The 17,527-nt window shown below is 45.3% G+C and overlaps 1 protein-coding gene across 3 annotated transcripts in view; it reads right to left on the bottom strand.

The window, feature by feature from the left end:
• Window positions 1-17,527, bottom strand: part of LDLRAD3 (low density lipoprotein receptor class A domain containing 3) — a gene marked incomplete at both ends in the record, with an annotated part of 230,260 nt that overhangs the window by 89,244 nt on the left and 123,489 nt on the right. For 2 of the 3 annotated variants that reach the window (XM_084237406.1, XM_084237404.1), the window contains one exon: window positions 6,929-7,063. In XM_084237406.1, coding sequence (XP_084093532.1) covers window positions 6,929-7,063 — 135 coding nt within the window. The remainder of the gene's footprint in view (window positions 1-6,928; window positions 7,064-17,527) is intronic. The other variant, XM_084237405.1, reaches the window with a different exon arrangement.

Below are 17,527 nucleotides of genomic sequence, written 5' to 3' on the forward strand. Positions count from 1 at the left end.
TGATTTTATCCTGAAATGTATCCTGAAGCCACTGGCCTGTCTGTCCCCACTGTTAGCACCTTCACATCGATCATCTGTGACTTCTCACTACCCACAGGCGAAGTCCAGACCCTTACTGTGGCCACCAGCCCATAGATAAGCCAGTACCAACTATACCAGTCTCCTTCCAGGCTTTTCTCTTCCTATCCACCAGGGCGCCCATGTGGAGCTTTCAGTTCTTCAAATACACTGCACTGTTTCTCAACTTGGGATCTTCTAATCGGCCATTCCTTCTGCCTGGGAAGTTCCTCACCCCCTGCTTATCTCCTTCTGTGTCCAGTCAACTCCTCCTTGTCCTCCTGGTGTGACTTCTGCATCACTTCCTCAATGTCTTCAGCTTCCTACACGCTCCCACCACTCACCTACAGGCATGTGGATGGGAGAACACGACTTCTTGACATGAAGCAGACAGTGCCTCCCCACACCAAGAGGCTTTTCTCCACTGTCCCATTTCCCGAAATGCACCAAGCTCCTTCATCTCGCTCATCCTGTCTCACCTTGCTTCTGCATTTTGGCTACTTTCTGGATGTTTCACATTTCCTTGTCTAGATTTCTTTTCTGGTCTTAGTGTACCATTGTGCCCTGCTTGAGTGTGATTTCGTGGGAGTTCTATTCCTTTGCTAGGTAAGGCTGCCATGATGAAGTATCACAGGGTAGTGGGCTTTCAGGAGAGAATGGATGGTCTCACAGTACTGGAGGCTGTGTGCACGCTGGATCGTTCCTTCTGAGGGCTGTGAGGAAGGAAGTGTTCCACGCCTGTCACATAACTCCTAGGGGAGGGGTCTGCTGGCAAACCCTTGCATTCCTTGTTGAGGCATTACCCCAGTTCCTGTCCTCATATTCTTCGTGTGCGTGTCCAAATATGACCATTTCATAAGGACACCAGTCATACAGGATTAGAGCCCGCCCTCTCTAGTATGACCTCATCTTAACTAATTACATCAGTGATGACCCTATTTTTGAATGTTACATTCTGAGACACTGGGGCCTAGGACTTTAATACATGAATTGTGGGGGTAACACACAATTCAGGAGGGGGCCAAAACCATTTCTGTATCACCTGCTCATAGCAAAGAGGTGCCTCGATATCTACTGAATGACAAAATTGCCCATGAGAAAGAACTACATATTCATTCTCTCTCTCTCTCTCTTTCTCTCTCTCTCTCTCTCCCACACACACACACACACACACACACACACGCACGCACACACACACACACACACACACTGAACTTCTACCAAAGAAAGAGGACAAAGCTGTTGCTGTTAGCTTCTGGTCAGGTGCCAAACTTCAAGAACTGTTTTCCAAATTCTCCTCAAGCATTATCACCAGGATACAGCAAACAAGATAAAGAAACTGCAGTCCCAAAGCTAAATACTCAATTAACTATTCTGACATTGGTGGCATCTTCAGAAACTTAACTTCCCAGCATTCCTCATGAGCCAGGAAGGAAGACAGGGACCATTAGTCTTCTATCAAAAGGAATACCTGAGTAGAAAAAGAGGGAAAACATGCCAGTCTTCAGACATCACCTCCCCCATGAGTTCACAGGCCCAAGGAGTCGTTTGCAGTTCCTGATCCAAATCCAGCGAGAACCAGATCTCAGTACTATAGTGTGATGTAAAATGACAAAGAACATGAGCTTTTCATCAGATAACTTGGGTTGGTTCCCTTCCTGGCGATGTGGACAAGGGCAAGGAATGGCCTCTGTGCACAAGTTCTTTACCTAGGAAATGGGACCTTTTTTTTTTGGTGAGAGGACCTCTTCTCACAGGGATTTTGTGAGAAATAAGTAAGAAAATACCAGAAAAATTCTTAGAATGATGCTTGACATTCAACAGTACTCAAAGTGTTGTCCTATCACATACACACACTGTCTGGCCTCCTTCCCAGGGCTCCTGCCCCCCACCAGAACCTGGGGTTCATAAGCACTCTGTGATTGGGGCCCTCTTGAGTGGTAGTCAGTATATTGGTTCTATATTATCTCAAAACTTACAGGTTTTAAAACAAATAGTGATTACCTTACAGTTTCTGTGGGTCAGAAACTCGGGAGTGGCTCAGCTCTGGCTCAGAGCTAAGGCTACAATAAAGATGTCCACTTAGGCCACAGGTAGCCCAAGGTTGGACCAGGGGAGGAATGGCTTCCAAGTTCACTCATGGGGCTACTAGCAGGCCTCAGTTCCTCACTGGCTTTCCCCCAGTATCCACAGGGCAGCTCCTGGCACGGCAGTCAACTTCCATTAGCATGAACAAGAGAGAGTAAGAGAACAAGACACCAGAGTCTTTTGTAACTAACCTTGAAATGGACACCCTGCTATTTTCTTTGTTAAAAGCAAGTCACACCTTGTACACCTATACTCACAGCAGCATTCTTCACAATAGCCAAAGGTAGAAGGAACTCGTGTCCATCAATAGGTAAATGGATAAAAAAGTGTGGCATATAATACAATGGAATATTATTCAGCCTTAATTAAAAGGAAGGAATGCTGACATATGCTGTAACATGAACGAATTTTGAAGAAATGTGCCCAATTAAGCCAGTCACAAAAAGACAAATACTGGATGATTCCATTTATATGAGATGCCTAGAGTATTCAAATCCATAGAGACAGAAAGTGGTGGTTGCCCAGGGGTGTGGGAGGAGTAAAAGAGAAATGGTTCATTGCATAGAGTTTTAGTTTTACAAGATGAAAAAGTGTTGGAGATTGGTTATACAACGGGAGGACATGTAGTGCTGCTGACGTCCACTGAAAAGCATTTAAGGTGGCAAATGTTAGATGTATTTTGTGAAAACTAAAAAGAAATGGAAAAATAAAGTCATAAGATCCAGATCCTATTTAAAGGGATGGGGTTATACCAGGGCATGAACCCAAGAGGTGGGAACATTGGAGGCTGCCTGGCATATTCAGGAATTTGTCCAAAGCTGGAAGATGCTGTCTGCTCAATTTAGGATTGAACCACACCTATTTCAGGCCCCCTGAGTGAGTGCTGCCCACTCAGCACGTGCACACAGCATCTGCTGACCCCAGAAGTGCCTTCCAGGGGGAGTGGGGTGTGGATTCCTAAGCAACAGGAAAGCCATATGTCAGCCTGCTCCAAAGTTACTGTCTTTAGAATAATCTGGTAAACACTTCTATTTCCAATCCATGAAGCCCTAATTAAAATTCAGTTCCACCATGGTGTTCTTTGGCGCCTAATACATCCCAATGAAAAGGGAAGGAATAACGACTATACTTCCATATTCCTTGCTTCCAATTCCTGACTGAGTTTGTTGTTGGTTGTACAAGGGTAAGGAAGGGAACTAAATTCTGGATGAGAGGAGGAAGTGAAAGGCCCCTTTTTCACACTTTTATCAAATTAGAAAAAAAGTTATTTCTTGTCCTGGGACCGGTTTTCTCCACTCTATCCCAATAACCTTTATAAAATGCAATTTTCTTTTCCCCTATCAATTGGAAGCAAAGTTGCATTTTTCAAGGTCTGGAAGCCCAGCAGAAGCAGATAGGATACATTTTCACTAAATGAGCTCACGTATACAAGGTGCTTCCCACAGATTCAGGCCATAGTAAGGCTCAAAAAATGTTCATTATTATGAAGATGACAAATGACAGTGGGTCAAACATGACGTGGTTTAAGATATTTTGTCTATTCCAGAGGCTGCTGAAATGCTTTAGGAAGACAGCGTCTGAGTCTCCCAAAATTCAGTCTCCCCCAGCACTGGCACACTGGCGTGCCTTTGTTCAAGTGCCAAAATTAGCAATCAGATTACATTTAGAGGCTGCAGGGGATGGGCAAAGCATACCCTTCAAAAGCATACCCTTCAATCCCAGACTCCCATTTGGAACAGGTAGTGTTCACACCATAAGGAGGAAAAAGAACTGCAGAAGGAGGCCTCCCTGGCGGCACAAGGGGTTAAGATGCAATCTATGAAGCTATCCACAGCCACTGAAGCACGAGTTCGATCCCCGGCCAGGGAGCTACCCACATAGTGCAGCAGACCTCTCCTATCTCACCAGCTGCTCCCCTCAGCAGTGCATTTCAGTTAATCTGCCTGTTCTGTTCCCCACTCTGTCTCTGGTGAATCCTCTCACCCCCACATCTCTGGCCTGTACCCTAGTTTTTGTATGCATAAATAAATAAATCTTAAAAAAAAAGGAACTGCAGAAGGGAACAGGTCCTTCCCAGCTTATCCTTCATCTGAAGCCTACTCCCACTGAGGGAATGACAGAATCATCTACTCTATGTAGACAGCAATAGTAATATACTTACGGTTAGTTTACTAGATCATGGATACGTGAACTCACATAACTTAATCACAGTTTGATACCACGTAAGGTGCAAATTAAATACAGCTTAATAACACATACCACAATGCAAAGAAATCATGCCTAGTCTTTAGCACAGACTCAAACCATCCGGTGTAAGCCCTATGCTGCTAGTTCTGTGCACTTGGAGAGGCAACAGAGACATGCTTCCTGCTCAGAAAGCTACCAGCACGGGCCCCCATCACCCAGATGGCAACTGACAGCTGGTGCTGGTGGGACACGCTTCCCGAGAGCACGTGCAGACAGAGCTTGTTTTCCAAGGGGCTGTTGTTTGGGTGTGGAAGGCGCATAGCTGAGATTCTAAGGAAGGCTGCTCCAGGTCGGGGACTTTTCAAGAGCTGAACTTTGTGTGTGTGCACCACTGACTTTTCTCACTTTTCATGTTTAAAATATGAGAAGGCAACACAGAGAGAGGAAGGAGTTGGGTTTAGAAACACTGACTTTTGCAGCCTGCAGAGAGACAGTGCTTCTTAAAAGCAAGCAAAAATCAGCTTCCTTTCAAAAATCAGTAAAATTTTGGGATAGGCATGGTGGTGTGGGGTGTGGGGGAATGTCAGGACAATTTATCCAACAATCAGGGCAGACTCCTTAACTTTCAAGTTACTCCAAGTTACTTCCAAGGACTCTGGCAGTCCTTTTGCTAAACACCGCAGGGCACAATGAGTGAGTCTAGGCTCCATAAATGCATAAGAAACTGTAAGAAACAGTATTTATAGAAAATTGTCCTCAATCCCTACCATCTCTGCTCACACTCTTCTGATTTTATGATTGCTGTTTCCCCATCTGTTTCCTGTCACTGCCTGTGGCATCTGGCATGGGAGGCATCTTGGTATATGTTTGGGTTTTTAAACTTTGTGACTTTGTGTAAAGGCCAGAAATACCTTGCTATTCAATCAGAAGCTCAGAACATTCTAGGCACAAGATTACAATTCTCCCTCCAATTAGTACGCAATAGAGGTTTCCAGACTTTAATGGACATTTGAATTGCCTAGAGGGCGTATTAAATAAAACACAAGTTACTGGGTCCACCCCACCAGTTGATTCTGCTGGTGTGGGGTGCAGCATGAGGTCTGCATTTCCAGCGTGTCCCCCATATGGTACTGATGCTGCTGTTCTGAACATCACACTGTGAGAACCACCACTGAGGAGGAGACCCAAGGAGGGGATTTTACCGGCAAGGACAGCAGGAGGCAAGTTCCACCCAAGACTCACCTCCCAGAGCTATTCTCTGCACAAATTCTGGCCAAGTCCATGCTGACACACTTCTTTTCTATTCCTCGGAACTCAGGCATGCAGATTTAGATCGATCATAATCCTTGATTGCTGACCTACTCTCCCTTGTGGTCTATGCCTGACCCACTTGCTCATTCACTCATTTTTAATAACATAATAAACACCAAACAAAAGAGGAAAATGAGGGCCTTGAAAACAACCTACAATGAATGTAACTTCATGGAGCTTATCTCATCCCTCTTCACTCCCAACAGAGGAGTCAACCAGTCCATCACCACTACCTTGCTTTTCTTTAATACAGTTTTATTAAATCTATAAACTGTGGTATAGGCACACAGCAGAATAATGAATACCATTTGAAACAAATGAACTCAACCAACAAACAGTATTATGGGTGAATCACAATAAAATGCTATGTGAAAATTGCGAAGATAACCGACAGATGATAGCCGTTTATAACATTATAAACATATACTATTTTAGGGCGTCTTAAAATGGATATACATTTTTAAATCTTTGTGTCTTTTCTCATCATTGAAGGAATACATTTTTACTGGAAAAGAGTCAATGAGTGAAGAAACGTTCCCTGTCAGTTTAACACGGGAGGATATAACCCCCGGTGTCCTTGTGGGTTCCCTAAAAAAGCTCATCTTTTCTTTCCCCAAATGCATCCCTCAGCTTCCACGAAAGAGCTGATATGGAGAGCACTGCTCTGTGCAGGCAATTCACACAGGAGGAAACAAAGTAGTAAACAAACACAAGGGGAAAATGTTAACTTTGCTCATCAACAGAGGAATGCAAATAAAAGCAGTTGGGGAGCTCTTGTTCTATGACTGCAAAATTAGAAAAAATGGCAAAAATAGAGGAGTGAGTGCTTGGGAATAAAACAGTAACATTGACATGTGTAGACCAGGCTAGCTGCGACTGTGTAGTAAAAAACAAATCCGAACAGCTGCAGGGTGAGGGGCAGCCACGAGCCAGGCAGAGACTCCACTCGGAGGAAGGTGTCCTGGAGAAGCAGCTCAATAGAAATAGATGGCCGCCAGCAAGGCAACCATTGAGAGCCACCGCAGAGCCTGGCTGACAGTAGGTAATGCAGTTGGGGCAAATTACAACCTCAAAGAGAAAATGGAGAGGTGATGCATCATACACAACATATACAAACTACACAACAGCAGGTGTGTTACAGTTAAATCCATGTGCTCACTGGTTGCCAGGCCTGATGCAAAAATAACCAGAGCTGCTGTGTTGGAGGTGGGTCTAGGTGCAGCTTTCTTCAGCGTTCCTGCAGTGTGGTGTGGCAATTAGGTTGTGGAGCTTGAGCGGCACCTACCTTGAGAACTTTCACAGCTTTCCTCGTCGCTGTTGTCCTGACAGTTATTCTGTCCATCGCAGATGAAGCTCTTGTCAATGCAGAGGCCGTTCTTGCAGTGGTAGCGGGCGGTGGAGCAAAGCAAGGGGTTTGCTGCTGTGAAGGGAAAACAGATTAGATCACCAGGGAGACTGGCAAGTCCATCTGGGAACCCCCAGAACCATCTCCAGCCAGGAGTAAATCCTGCTTCAAGGGCACTGAAGTCATGCTCTGACAGGAGGGACTCCAACTGTGAGACTTAGTCACTATTCCTCCATCTTGTGTATAACCGCCATCTTAGTATTTCAAGTTTTGCTTACTCAAGACTAAATAGCCTGCATTCCAAAGAGGGTTTATGACCCCCACCCCACTCTGGTCTTATCTCAGATGACCAGCCACAACGGAGCCGAGTAATGGGTCTAACTGGCCATAAAATAGAACCGAGCAATGCAGGCCACTAATGGGGTCAAACTAGCCATAAAATAACTGTGAACCCACCGTTGTTAATGAATGCACCTGTGTAATCAATGAATGATGTACCTATGTAACTAATGAATGATTACCAACATGATTTAATTTTTAGAAATCTATCTGTACCCCTATATAAGATCCCTGTTCCCTTTGTTCAGGGCTCCCGACCTCCACCGTTACATCGGTGCGTGTCGAAGGCCTAGTCTCGAGCCCATAATAAACTCCTTTGTGTTCTTACAGCGGTTTTCTGTGTGTCCTTGGGGGCTGCACTGGTTGACACTGGGCACAACACTAACCTGCCCTGGGAGACAGGCCAGCAATGACCTTGGGCAGGACTAGGCTTCTTCTGCCCTAACTGGAAGCTCCTGATCCCAAGAGTCACCATGCTGGTTGTCCTGTAACCATGACAACAGCAGAGGGCAATGAATCTCACCCCAAGTGGTCAATTTATAGGCTGGCTAGTGGCCTGAGGGCAAATCTAAATCTGCTGGTGGGGAGAGGGATGGTGAGAGAGGAATGGCTGGTAGCATTAGCATAAGAGGCACTTAAAGAAAAGCAAAGTCACAAGATGTGGCTGTGAGTTGCAGGGGAGGGGGAAGTCCATAAACCTCTGTTTAAGGAAGTGAGGAGAGCACAGTGTGGCCCAAGGTTATGTCAGGTCCTTCCCCCAAGGTAAGCTCAATGCCTCAATTTCTTATTTGCAATCAAAAAAGCCCATTAGGGGCCTCCCTGGTGGCGCAAGTGGTTAAGCAAGCACTGTGAAGCTATTCAAAGCCACTGCAGCACAAGTTCAATCCCTAGCCAGGGAGCTACCCACATGGCACAGCAGACCTCTCCTGTCTCGTCTGCTGCCCCCCTTGGCAGTGTATTTCAGTCAGTCTGCCTATCCTGTTCCTCACTCTGTCTCTGGTGAATCCTCTGACACCCCCCTCCCCCCCCCCACACTCTGGCCTGTATACAGTTCTTATATGCATGAATAAATAAATCTTAAAAAAAAAAAAAAAACCCATTAACCCACTTGGTTGACCTGAGCGGACCCCTTGTGAGAACCCCCATTTTAGGTACTTCCAGGAACCTCAAAGCATTGACAAATATGGCTCCTCCCCTCCCAAGGGAAAGGGTAGCAACTGGCCAGTGTGAGGTCCACTCAGCAACACAGCAAAATCGCCACAGAAAACTTGTATCTCTACAGTGCAGCTTACCTGGCTTCCCTTGGTCCTGGTGGTACAATTCAAAGGAGGCTCACTTGTGGCTCTATTTCAACAAATGAAGTAGCAAAGCGGAAATTACCACAACCCCAGCGCAGCTAGCTACCTCCCATGTAATTCTGGGCAAATCACTTCACCCTATGAGCCTTGGTTTCTTTATATGTGAACAGGACAGGCTACATAATTTCAGGGTTCCTGGGCAAACTGAAAAGTTGGGGTGTCAAGGCCAACTATTCAAAAATTATTAAAAAATCCAAAAAGGCAAGTATGGGCACAAAACCAAGAATGGTGCCCTTGTTAACTAAGTACAGCCCTCTATAACATAGGTCACAGGCTTGAGTCCGGTCCATACAGCAGGTGGCCTGCCACTTACTGCAGGAACTGTTTTGAGCATCAAATGAGATGACATGTGAGGAAACAACAGAGCAGAGTCAGATGATGGCACAGGTTCAGGAATGTTAGAAGTGCACCCCTAGTTTTGTCTGCCTCTGTTCCCAGAAGGTGGCCCTCCTTCTGGGAGCAATATTGGGGTCCCCCTGGATGCTGGGGAATGAACTGAGCCTGCACCTGCATTACACATGTGGAAGGGCACCAGAGCAGAAGCCAGGTCCAGCATGACAGGTTGCTACGGAATCAGGTGAGTCTGCACCAGTGCCTCCCGGAGGTCCTCGAAGGCAAGATGGCAACTCTAATATATCGTCCCTGTACGTGCCAGTGAGTCATTGTTAAGATACACAGATGACCCCCATGGGCTGTACACTCCACAAGGCCTCTTGAACTCCAAAGACTGCATGCAGTTTTTGTTTAAGTGTTCGGCTCAGAAAGTCTGATTTGAAAGGTCAGAAGAGGTAGAGGAATAGAAGGAGCCAGTGTGCTCAATGTTGAAGATGATGGGCTAGGATAAAATCAAAGATGGAAATTTCCATTATTTGAATGGCCATGGGCCAGGGAGTGGCTCAGGCTGATCAAGTGAAACCAGGACTGACTGCAGCCAAAACCAACCAGGGGAACCTGAGACCACAAATTGTGCTTGTTTCTTTTCAAGGCAGCCCTCCAAACCCTTCAGCATCCCACCATGGTGGCCCACAGCTTCCCTGGGACCCTATGGGTCATGTCTACAAGTCGAAGTATCAGCAACAATCAGCTGGCTCAAACACACAGCCTCAGAAATACACTAACTGCTCCAAGATGGGGTGGTTGTGAGATTCTGCGAACACCTTGGTGGGGAGGGTGTGCTGAGCCAACCTTGCTGAGCTGGAGAGCAGATACTCACGTTTTCCTCAGACTTACACCCTTTCAACCTCACAAATTTTTCCAAGGAAAAGATCACACTCGTGTGCATACACACACACACACACTGCATTCATGTGCAAATACGTGCATGTGCAGATACAGACCTTCAAAGTTGACTGAGATTGACCTTAAGACACAGCTCTGGTAAAGAATCCAGAATGACTGAAAACCAAGTCACACTGGTTTTATTAATGCAGAGAAGCAAAAGGACTAGCAGCCAGGGATATAAAGAATTCTCACAACTCAGCAGGAAAAAAGACGAACAACTCAACAGGAAACCAGATAAAAGATGCGATCAGTAAGCACTGTGACTAACAATTGAAAAAAATGTTTACCATCACCAGGAGGGAAGGACCACTTCAGTTGCATCACATTTGCCAAACGTGAGGTTGTCTATGTAAGGTTTTAAAATACCAGTTGTTGGGTACAATGTGGAAGAAAGGATGTCTCATAGACTACTGGAGGTGCGAATTGGTAGATGCACCTTGCACACCAATATCTCTATGAGATATTATTATAGCCCAGTAATTTCACTCCAGTTATGCACTCCAGGGTGAAGCCTAAATAAACACAAATGTTTACTCAAGTACAGTTTATAAAGTAAAAAATTTAGAAATGACCCAAATATTTGCCCATAGGAGAATAGATGCAATGTGCTATATTATTACAACAGAATTCTACCACAAGGGTTGGCTAACATTTTTTTGTAAAGAGTCAGGGAATAACTGTTTCGGGCTTTGTTAACCATTCAGTTATTGCCTCTGCTTTAATCACTTGACTTTGTCACTATCATGAAAAGCAGCCATATAAATTTCATAAATGAAGGGCATAAGTCAATAAAACTTTATTGACGCAAACAAGTAATGGACAAATGTTGGCCCCGGGACCAATTTGCTCCCCATCCCCTATTGTACAGAGTGAAAAAAATGAGCGAGCTAGAGTTGACGTGGATAAATCTGACAAATACAAGATTGAGTGAGGAAAGCAAGTTATAGGAGAACACGGAGAGTGTTGCACCACCTATCTGAAGTTACGCAGGCAAAAAAATGCTACTTCTTGTTGGAGACAAAAATGTATACTACAGCTAACTGTTGTATGGCATATTTGAAAGTTGTCAAGAGAGCAAACCCTAGAGTTCTCAACACAAGAGAAAAAGATTTTTTTCTTTTTTGTGGGATAGTGGTATCTATATGTGATGATGGGTATTAATTTATTCAGGTAATCACTTCACAATATATGTAAGTCAGATCAATATGTCATATACTTTAGGGCCTCCCTGGTTGCGCAAGAGGTTAAACACCACACTATGAACCAGTCCACAGCCTCTGCAGCACGAGTTCGATCCCCAGCCATCCAGGGAAAAACCCACATGGAGCAGCAGACCTCTCCTGTCTCGCCCACTGCTCCCCTCAGCCGTGTATTTCAGTCAACTGTCTGTTCTGTTCCCCGCTCTGTCTCTGGTGGATCCTCTCACCCCCCCGAATCTCTGGCCTGTGCCCCAGTTCTTGTATGTATAAATAAATAAATATTTTTAAAAATACATGCTGTACACTTTAAACCTATACAGCTATGTGTAAACAAAACTAGAATATGCTCCACCTTCCCCCACCCTCCACTGACAGAATAAAAACTTGTGTAGGAAGAGAGAATCTCAATTTTGAGACAGTGGATACCTCTGGAGAGAAAAGAGCAGTGGATCGAAGAGGTTTATACTAATGATATTTGATAACACTCTATTATTTAAAAAGTCTGAAGGCAGTAAGGCAACATGGCCATGTGATTTTTTAACAAGGTGCTGGAAACACAGGTGTTCGTTTAATTTTACTTCTCTTTTTCAGTATGTTTGAAAGCTTCAATAAAAAATTTTAAGGGTTTGGCCTGGCAGAAATGTTTCAGTGATCTCTCACTTTACTTTTCCATTACACTTTTCCCTCAAAATTTTCTCTGACCCACAAACACCTGCTTTTAGTATCTTTCACTCAGATGCCCACTGCTCAGAAGACAAGGGTGCAGGTTGGTAAAGCATCACACTCAGGGTGCTTTCCTATCAACAGGCATCTGATGCAGGGCAGAGAAACAGGATGCTAGAGGAACATGCCCCAAACCTCCCAGGAAGCCAGAAAGAGAGGCTTCTGAGCCACACTGGGCAATGTTCCTACCCTTCCAGTGCTTCCTCACTTGTGAGGGGCCCACAAGCCTTCACTGCCCCCGGGGTCTACTGATTCTCTATTTATGTCAATTCCACCAGCTGTGTGTTCCAAGGACACAATGAGAAGGGAGAGGGGATGCTGCCTGCCATCCCACAGACAAACCGCCAGGAAGAAATAAAAGCTGACACTCTGGGGAGAGGGGTGGTGGTGCAGAAACACTATAAAAAGCAAGCTTAGGAATTCCAAAAGCAGAACAGCATAGGGTAGTTTCAAAAGAGACCAGAAAGTTTGAAAAGGAGCCAAAGGCAACCCTGCATTATAACCTAGTCTAAAAATTAACGTTCCTAAGAATGGTCCTGCACTCCATCTAGAAAGGTAAACATGGATTAAGCCAAGATGCAGTACAGAGATCCCCGTCAACCACAGTGCTCAGTTTTGAGGCAGACACACATAGCCAGAGAGGCAGATCCCCCATCCAGTTCCCTGAGGCCTGGGACAGTTCAAGTTGCACTGCGCTTCCTCCTGGGCCTCTTTGGCTTCCTCCTGGGCCTCTTCAGCGGCCATGTACCAGGCTCAGGCAAAGTCCAGGCGAGTGGATGTGAGATTAGGGGGCCAAACCCTTAGGCCCCGGGAGGGCAGGAGTCAAGTTTTATGAATTTCTGTGGTCCCATGGAGCTGGCCCAGTATCTGCTCAACAGACAGCTCATAAACGGACCAGGAAACACTTTGTATGTTAGGATGCTCTGTCTCTTTATCTTTTAGCAATATTTAATGGGTTCCAAATGCATGTTTTCTTTGTCCTTGCTAAGGTTTACCAGTCCCTGAAAAATGTGCTATTTCACTCGTTTCAAGGGAGAGGAACATCGTATTTTACAATATTTATTTCAACAGGGATGAAGAAAATTGCCTGCAGAGTCAACTTCAAAAACTCAACTGCAGGCTCAAAAGCTCCAGGGCTATTATTACCAGAAACCCAGGGATGTAAGACTCTGAGCCCACAACACTCGGGAAAGAGAACTTGGCTCTCCCTGCCCGAGGAGGGAGGACTGAGCTAAGCTCAGTGGCTAATTAAACTGGCGGCATTTACTTCAACCACATCTGAAGGCCAGGCCAAGGGCCCGCTGCGGTCTCCCAAAAGCCACTGACCGGTTTCAAGACAGGAAATGAAGCAATCTGTCTCCAGCAGGACACAGGAAATGTCGCTTTTAATCCATTTAAAGTCTGTGAAGTCGGCCCCTCTTCCACCTCAAAGGATTCTTGACAAAGCACATCAATGAGAAACTCCTCGCCGCCAGCCCCCACACTTCCTATCTGCTCCTCCATCTCCCGGTGGTTACTGCTTCCTTCCTTACGAGCATCCTAACCTCACGGCCTCCTTGGGGGTCTTGGGAACTGATCCCCAGAGTCCCTGGAAGCCAGGCAGCTGGGGGAAATGGAGGTGCTCAGGGACTTCCCCTGTTCTAGGATGGCGGGCCCCCAGCCACAATGGCCTCCCTGAACCCCCAACAAGAGCGGCACCCTCTGTGGCCTGGCAAAGGCTCGCGGCTCCACCTTCAAAGGAGAAGAGCGCTTCTCTGCTGTGAGCTCTTGCCTTCCCTTTGGTGTCCCCCAAAGGGCTTTTCCCAGCAGGCCCTTGCCCTTGGAGACAGAGCAGGGCGCACTGCAGCCAAGCTCTGGAGCTAGTACCTCTTCCACAGCTGCAAGAGGGGAAGGAGCCGCCATGCTGGGTAAGCAGTCAGGAGGCAAAGATCCCTCTCTTGGGGAATTTGCCTTTTTCCATCCTCTAAGGACTTGGAGGATTTGAATTTTCAAAAGCCCTCTAGTGTCAGGTGCCAGGGGCAGAACCCTGATTGGTTACAGTGCTTTGTTTTTCCTTCCTGTAAAGGCTTCCTGGGCACTGCTACCTCCTGCCCAACACCCACGCCTACCCTGATCCAGTTTCACAGCTTCAACCACCAGCTTCCTGTGGATGGACAGCTCCCCAGCCTCCTCTCCAGCAATAAACACCTTCCTCCTGAGGTCTGGTGGATACTTCTGCCTGAATACCTCCTGATCCAAACCTTGCATGTTTGAAATGGCCACCTTGTGCTCTCTTCTCCCTTATTAAAGGGATCACCACATGCAGCCTCCCGAGGCCTCAGCCATGCATGCCCTTTCCTTCCATCACCCTGTACTTGGTTCAGTATCAACCAATCCTCACTGAGTCTGAAACATAACTCCAAATTCTGAGCTTTTCCTGATCTGCCCTCGCCTACCATTCCAAACATACACTTTACTGTTATGGTTAAGAAGTCCACTTGGGCTCAAATTTCAGCTCTACCACTTGCTAGCTTTGTGACGTCAGGAAACTCTAATTTCTCTCAGCCTCCATTTCCTCATCTGCACAATGGGGATAACTGTGCTTATGTTATAAGATCTTGTGATGATTAAATGAGATTATACACGAAAGTAACTGAAAATAGCATGTGGCCCATGGCAGGTGTTTGCAATGGTTTTTTTAAAATGATTATTATTGGGGGTACAGTGTGCAGAGTTCAGACCCTGGATTTATACAGTGCCTTTTCTGGACACAACTGTGCTGAAAGTAGTAACTGGAGATCCTCAGCTTGAATTAATTTTCCACTGTGGTCACAGAGCCCACCCTGCCATCTCCATCCTTGGCCGGAGTCCTTGTCCTCACTGGCTGAGGCTGTGATATAGGCCTTCCCCTCCAGCCAAGGATGTCTGAGCTCGGGGGAAGGAAGAGGCCCAACACAGCAAAAAAAGTAGGAGAAAAAGTGACAGGGCAAAATCTCACTGATCCTCTGAACAGAACTACTGGCTCTTGCTTATCCTCCCTCCTGAGTGCCAAAGGGAGTGAAAGTCAGAACACACATCTGCAGAGTTCTTTCAATATATGACTATCCAGTTATTTGTTGAAGTCAAGACATCATACAATAAAACTATACCGATCTTTCATTTATTTCCTTTTTAACACTTTATTATAAAAAATTTCAAATGTAATGAAAAAAGAGAGACTGGTATAGTGAAGCCCTACATTCTGATCACCTGGCTTTACTAACCAGTCATGACAAGTATGTTTTAGTCCTTCCCCAGGCCCTGGCAGTGCAGGCTCTGGCACCTCTCAGAGAGCAGATACGCCATATATATTTCTAAAAGATTTTAAAAAAATAATCACAAACAGAATTCCATCCTCATGCTTAATGTTAACAATATAGTGCCTTCATAGCATCAACTACATAAACACAATTCAAATTTTCCCAATTATCCCAAAACATTTTTAAATAGTTGGTTTGAGTTAGGATGGCAGCAAGGTCTGCACATTGCATTTGCTTTGTCTTAGTTTCTTTCAACTGGCAGGTTTCCTTTCTCTATGCTTTTCTTCCCAAGAATTTATAAATGGCTGCAACGGGCTCTGAAAAATTCCCTGCAATTCGGATCTGGCAGTTTCTCTAACCATGGCATCATGAAAACACCCCTGTGTCCCTGAATTTCCTATAAACTAGCAGTCAGTGTTATCAAGTGTGTGTTGTACCCTCCAAAATGTCTATGTTGAAACCCTAGTCCCTCATGGGATGGTACTAAGAGGTGGAGCCTCTGGGAGGTGATTAGGGTGTCATGAGGTCCTGAGGATGCCCTCAGGATGGCACTAGTACCCTTGTAAATAGAGGGACAGGGGTCAAGGGGTGTCTCTGTGTGTCTAAGCACCAAGCCAGGCCATGCAAGGGTATAACCAGGAAAAGGCCCCACACTAAGAACCCAACCACGCTGGTACCCGGGACTTGATGTCCAGAACAGCGAGAGAGAAGTTTCTGTGGTTTAAGTCACCTAGCCTATAACAGTGTGTTTTAGCAATTCAAATGGACGAAGACAAATTTAGAAGCATAATCAGATTCAGATTGGATGCTTATGGGAGAAACACCTCACGGTGGGTGTGATCCTGTTGGGTCATGTCAGAAGGTAAATAACATCTGGTTGCCTCTTTTCTTGTGATGCTAAAACTGGCATGTGGGAGGTTCCAATTCTAGGTCGGATGCAGTCATCACGCCCACACTGGCTCTCCCACTGAATGCAGCTAAAAAGAACCTGGATGGAATACATGCTACAGCTATTTTTAGATTCTGAAAAGTAAATGGGAGCAGGCCAACTGGGGAAGATCAACATTCAAACTATGGCTGAAATGGTGGTAAGTTTGCCTTTTTCATTTTCCTTCCCAGAGTCCCAGGAAACTAGAAAGTATCACAGAGAGGGTGGAAAGTGAGGAACTCAGGAAAGCAAATCCATAAAGCTGTTTATGAACTCCTAGGATGATTCCCAAGCTGCGCATCATGGATCTGATCCTCATCAGATCAGCAAAGATGCTGTGAACTCAGTTCACAGACAGACACTGTCCAGGTCCCAGAATGACCACTGGGAGGTGTACATGGAAGACAGACTCAACAACGGCCAAAATAGTTTGGAAACTGTTATAACCACAGTCCACAGAGGACTGGGAGAAACTTGTGGGCTGACCCAACAGAGTCATTTGCCTAACAAAAGCCCAAACACTCTCCATTGGGATTTAAACACAACCCAGGGCCTCTCTGGTGGCCTATGGGTTAAGTCTCAGCACTATCACACTATCACTGCTATGTCCTGAGTTCAATCCTCAGCCAGGGAGCTAACCCTCACATGGCACAGCAGACGTCTCCTGTCTCGCCCACTGCTTCCCTCAGCAGTGTATTTCAATCACTCCACCTGTTCTATTCCCCACTCTGTCTCTGGTGAATCCTCTCACTTTTCTCTCCGGCACTGCTGGCCTGCACCCCAGTTAATCGCTGCAAAACAAAATTTTAAAAATAAACAAAACCCAAAGTGTCATACACACTAATCAAACTGTCCAGAATATAATCCAAAACTCTTCCTTTAAAAAAAAAAAACAGGAAAATTTCAACTCAGATGGGAAAAGATAATCAACAGACACCAATGCCAGGATAAGGCAGATGCTGGTTTTTATGTGATGATTTTAAAATTGCGGTTACACAAATACTCTACAAGCAATCACATTCTTGAAGCAACTACAAAAATAGATACTTTCAGCCAAAAAAAAAAGAACCAAAAGAAAATTTTAGAACTGAAAAATAATACATTAACTGAAACAAAAAAGAACCACAGTATAAGGGCTCAAGAGCAGAGTGGAGATGACAGAGAAAAGGAAACTTGAAAAAAGATTACCAGTAGTGATCTATGCTGAACAGCGAAAAGAAAAAAACAATCCTATTAAAAATTGAACACAGTCTCAGGGACCAGTGGGACAACAGAAGATCTAAAGTTGTCATAGAATCCTTTAAGAGTGGAAAAAAGTGCAACATTTAACAAATATTTGAGGAAATAATACCTGAAAATGCCCTAAGTGTGGCAGACTACAAAACCCTACAGATCCAAGTAGAACCCTAAGCAGGATAAATTCAAAGAAATAG

This window comes from Talpa europaea, assembly GCF_964194135.1.
Source record: "Talpa europaea genome assembly, chromosome: 1".
Lineage (NCBI taxonomy): Eukaryota > Metazoa > Chordata > Mammalia > Eulipotyphla > Talpidae > Talpa > Talpa europaea.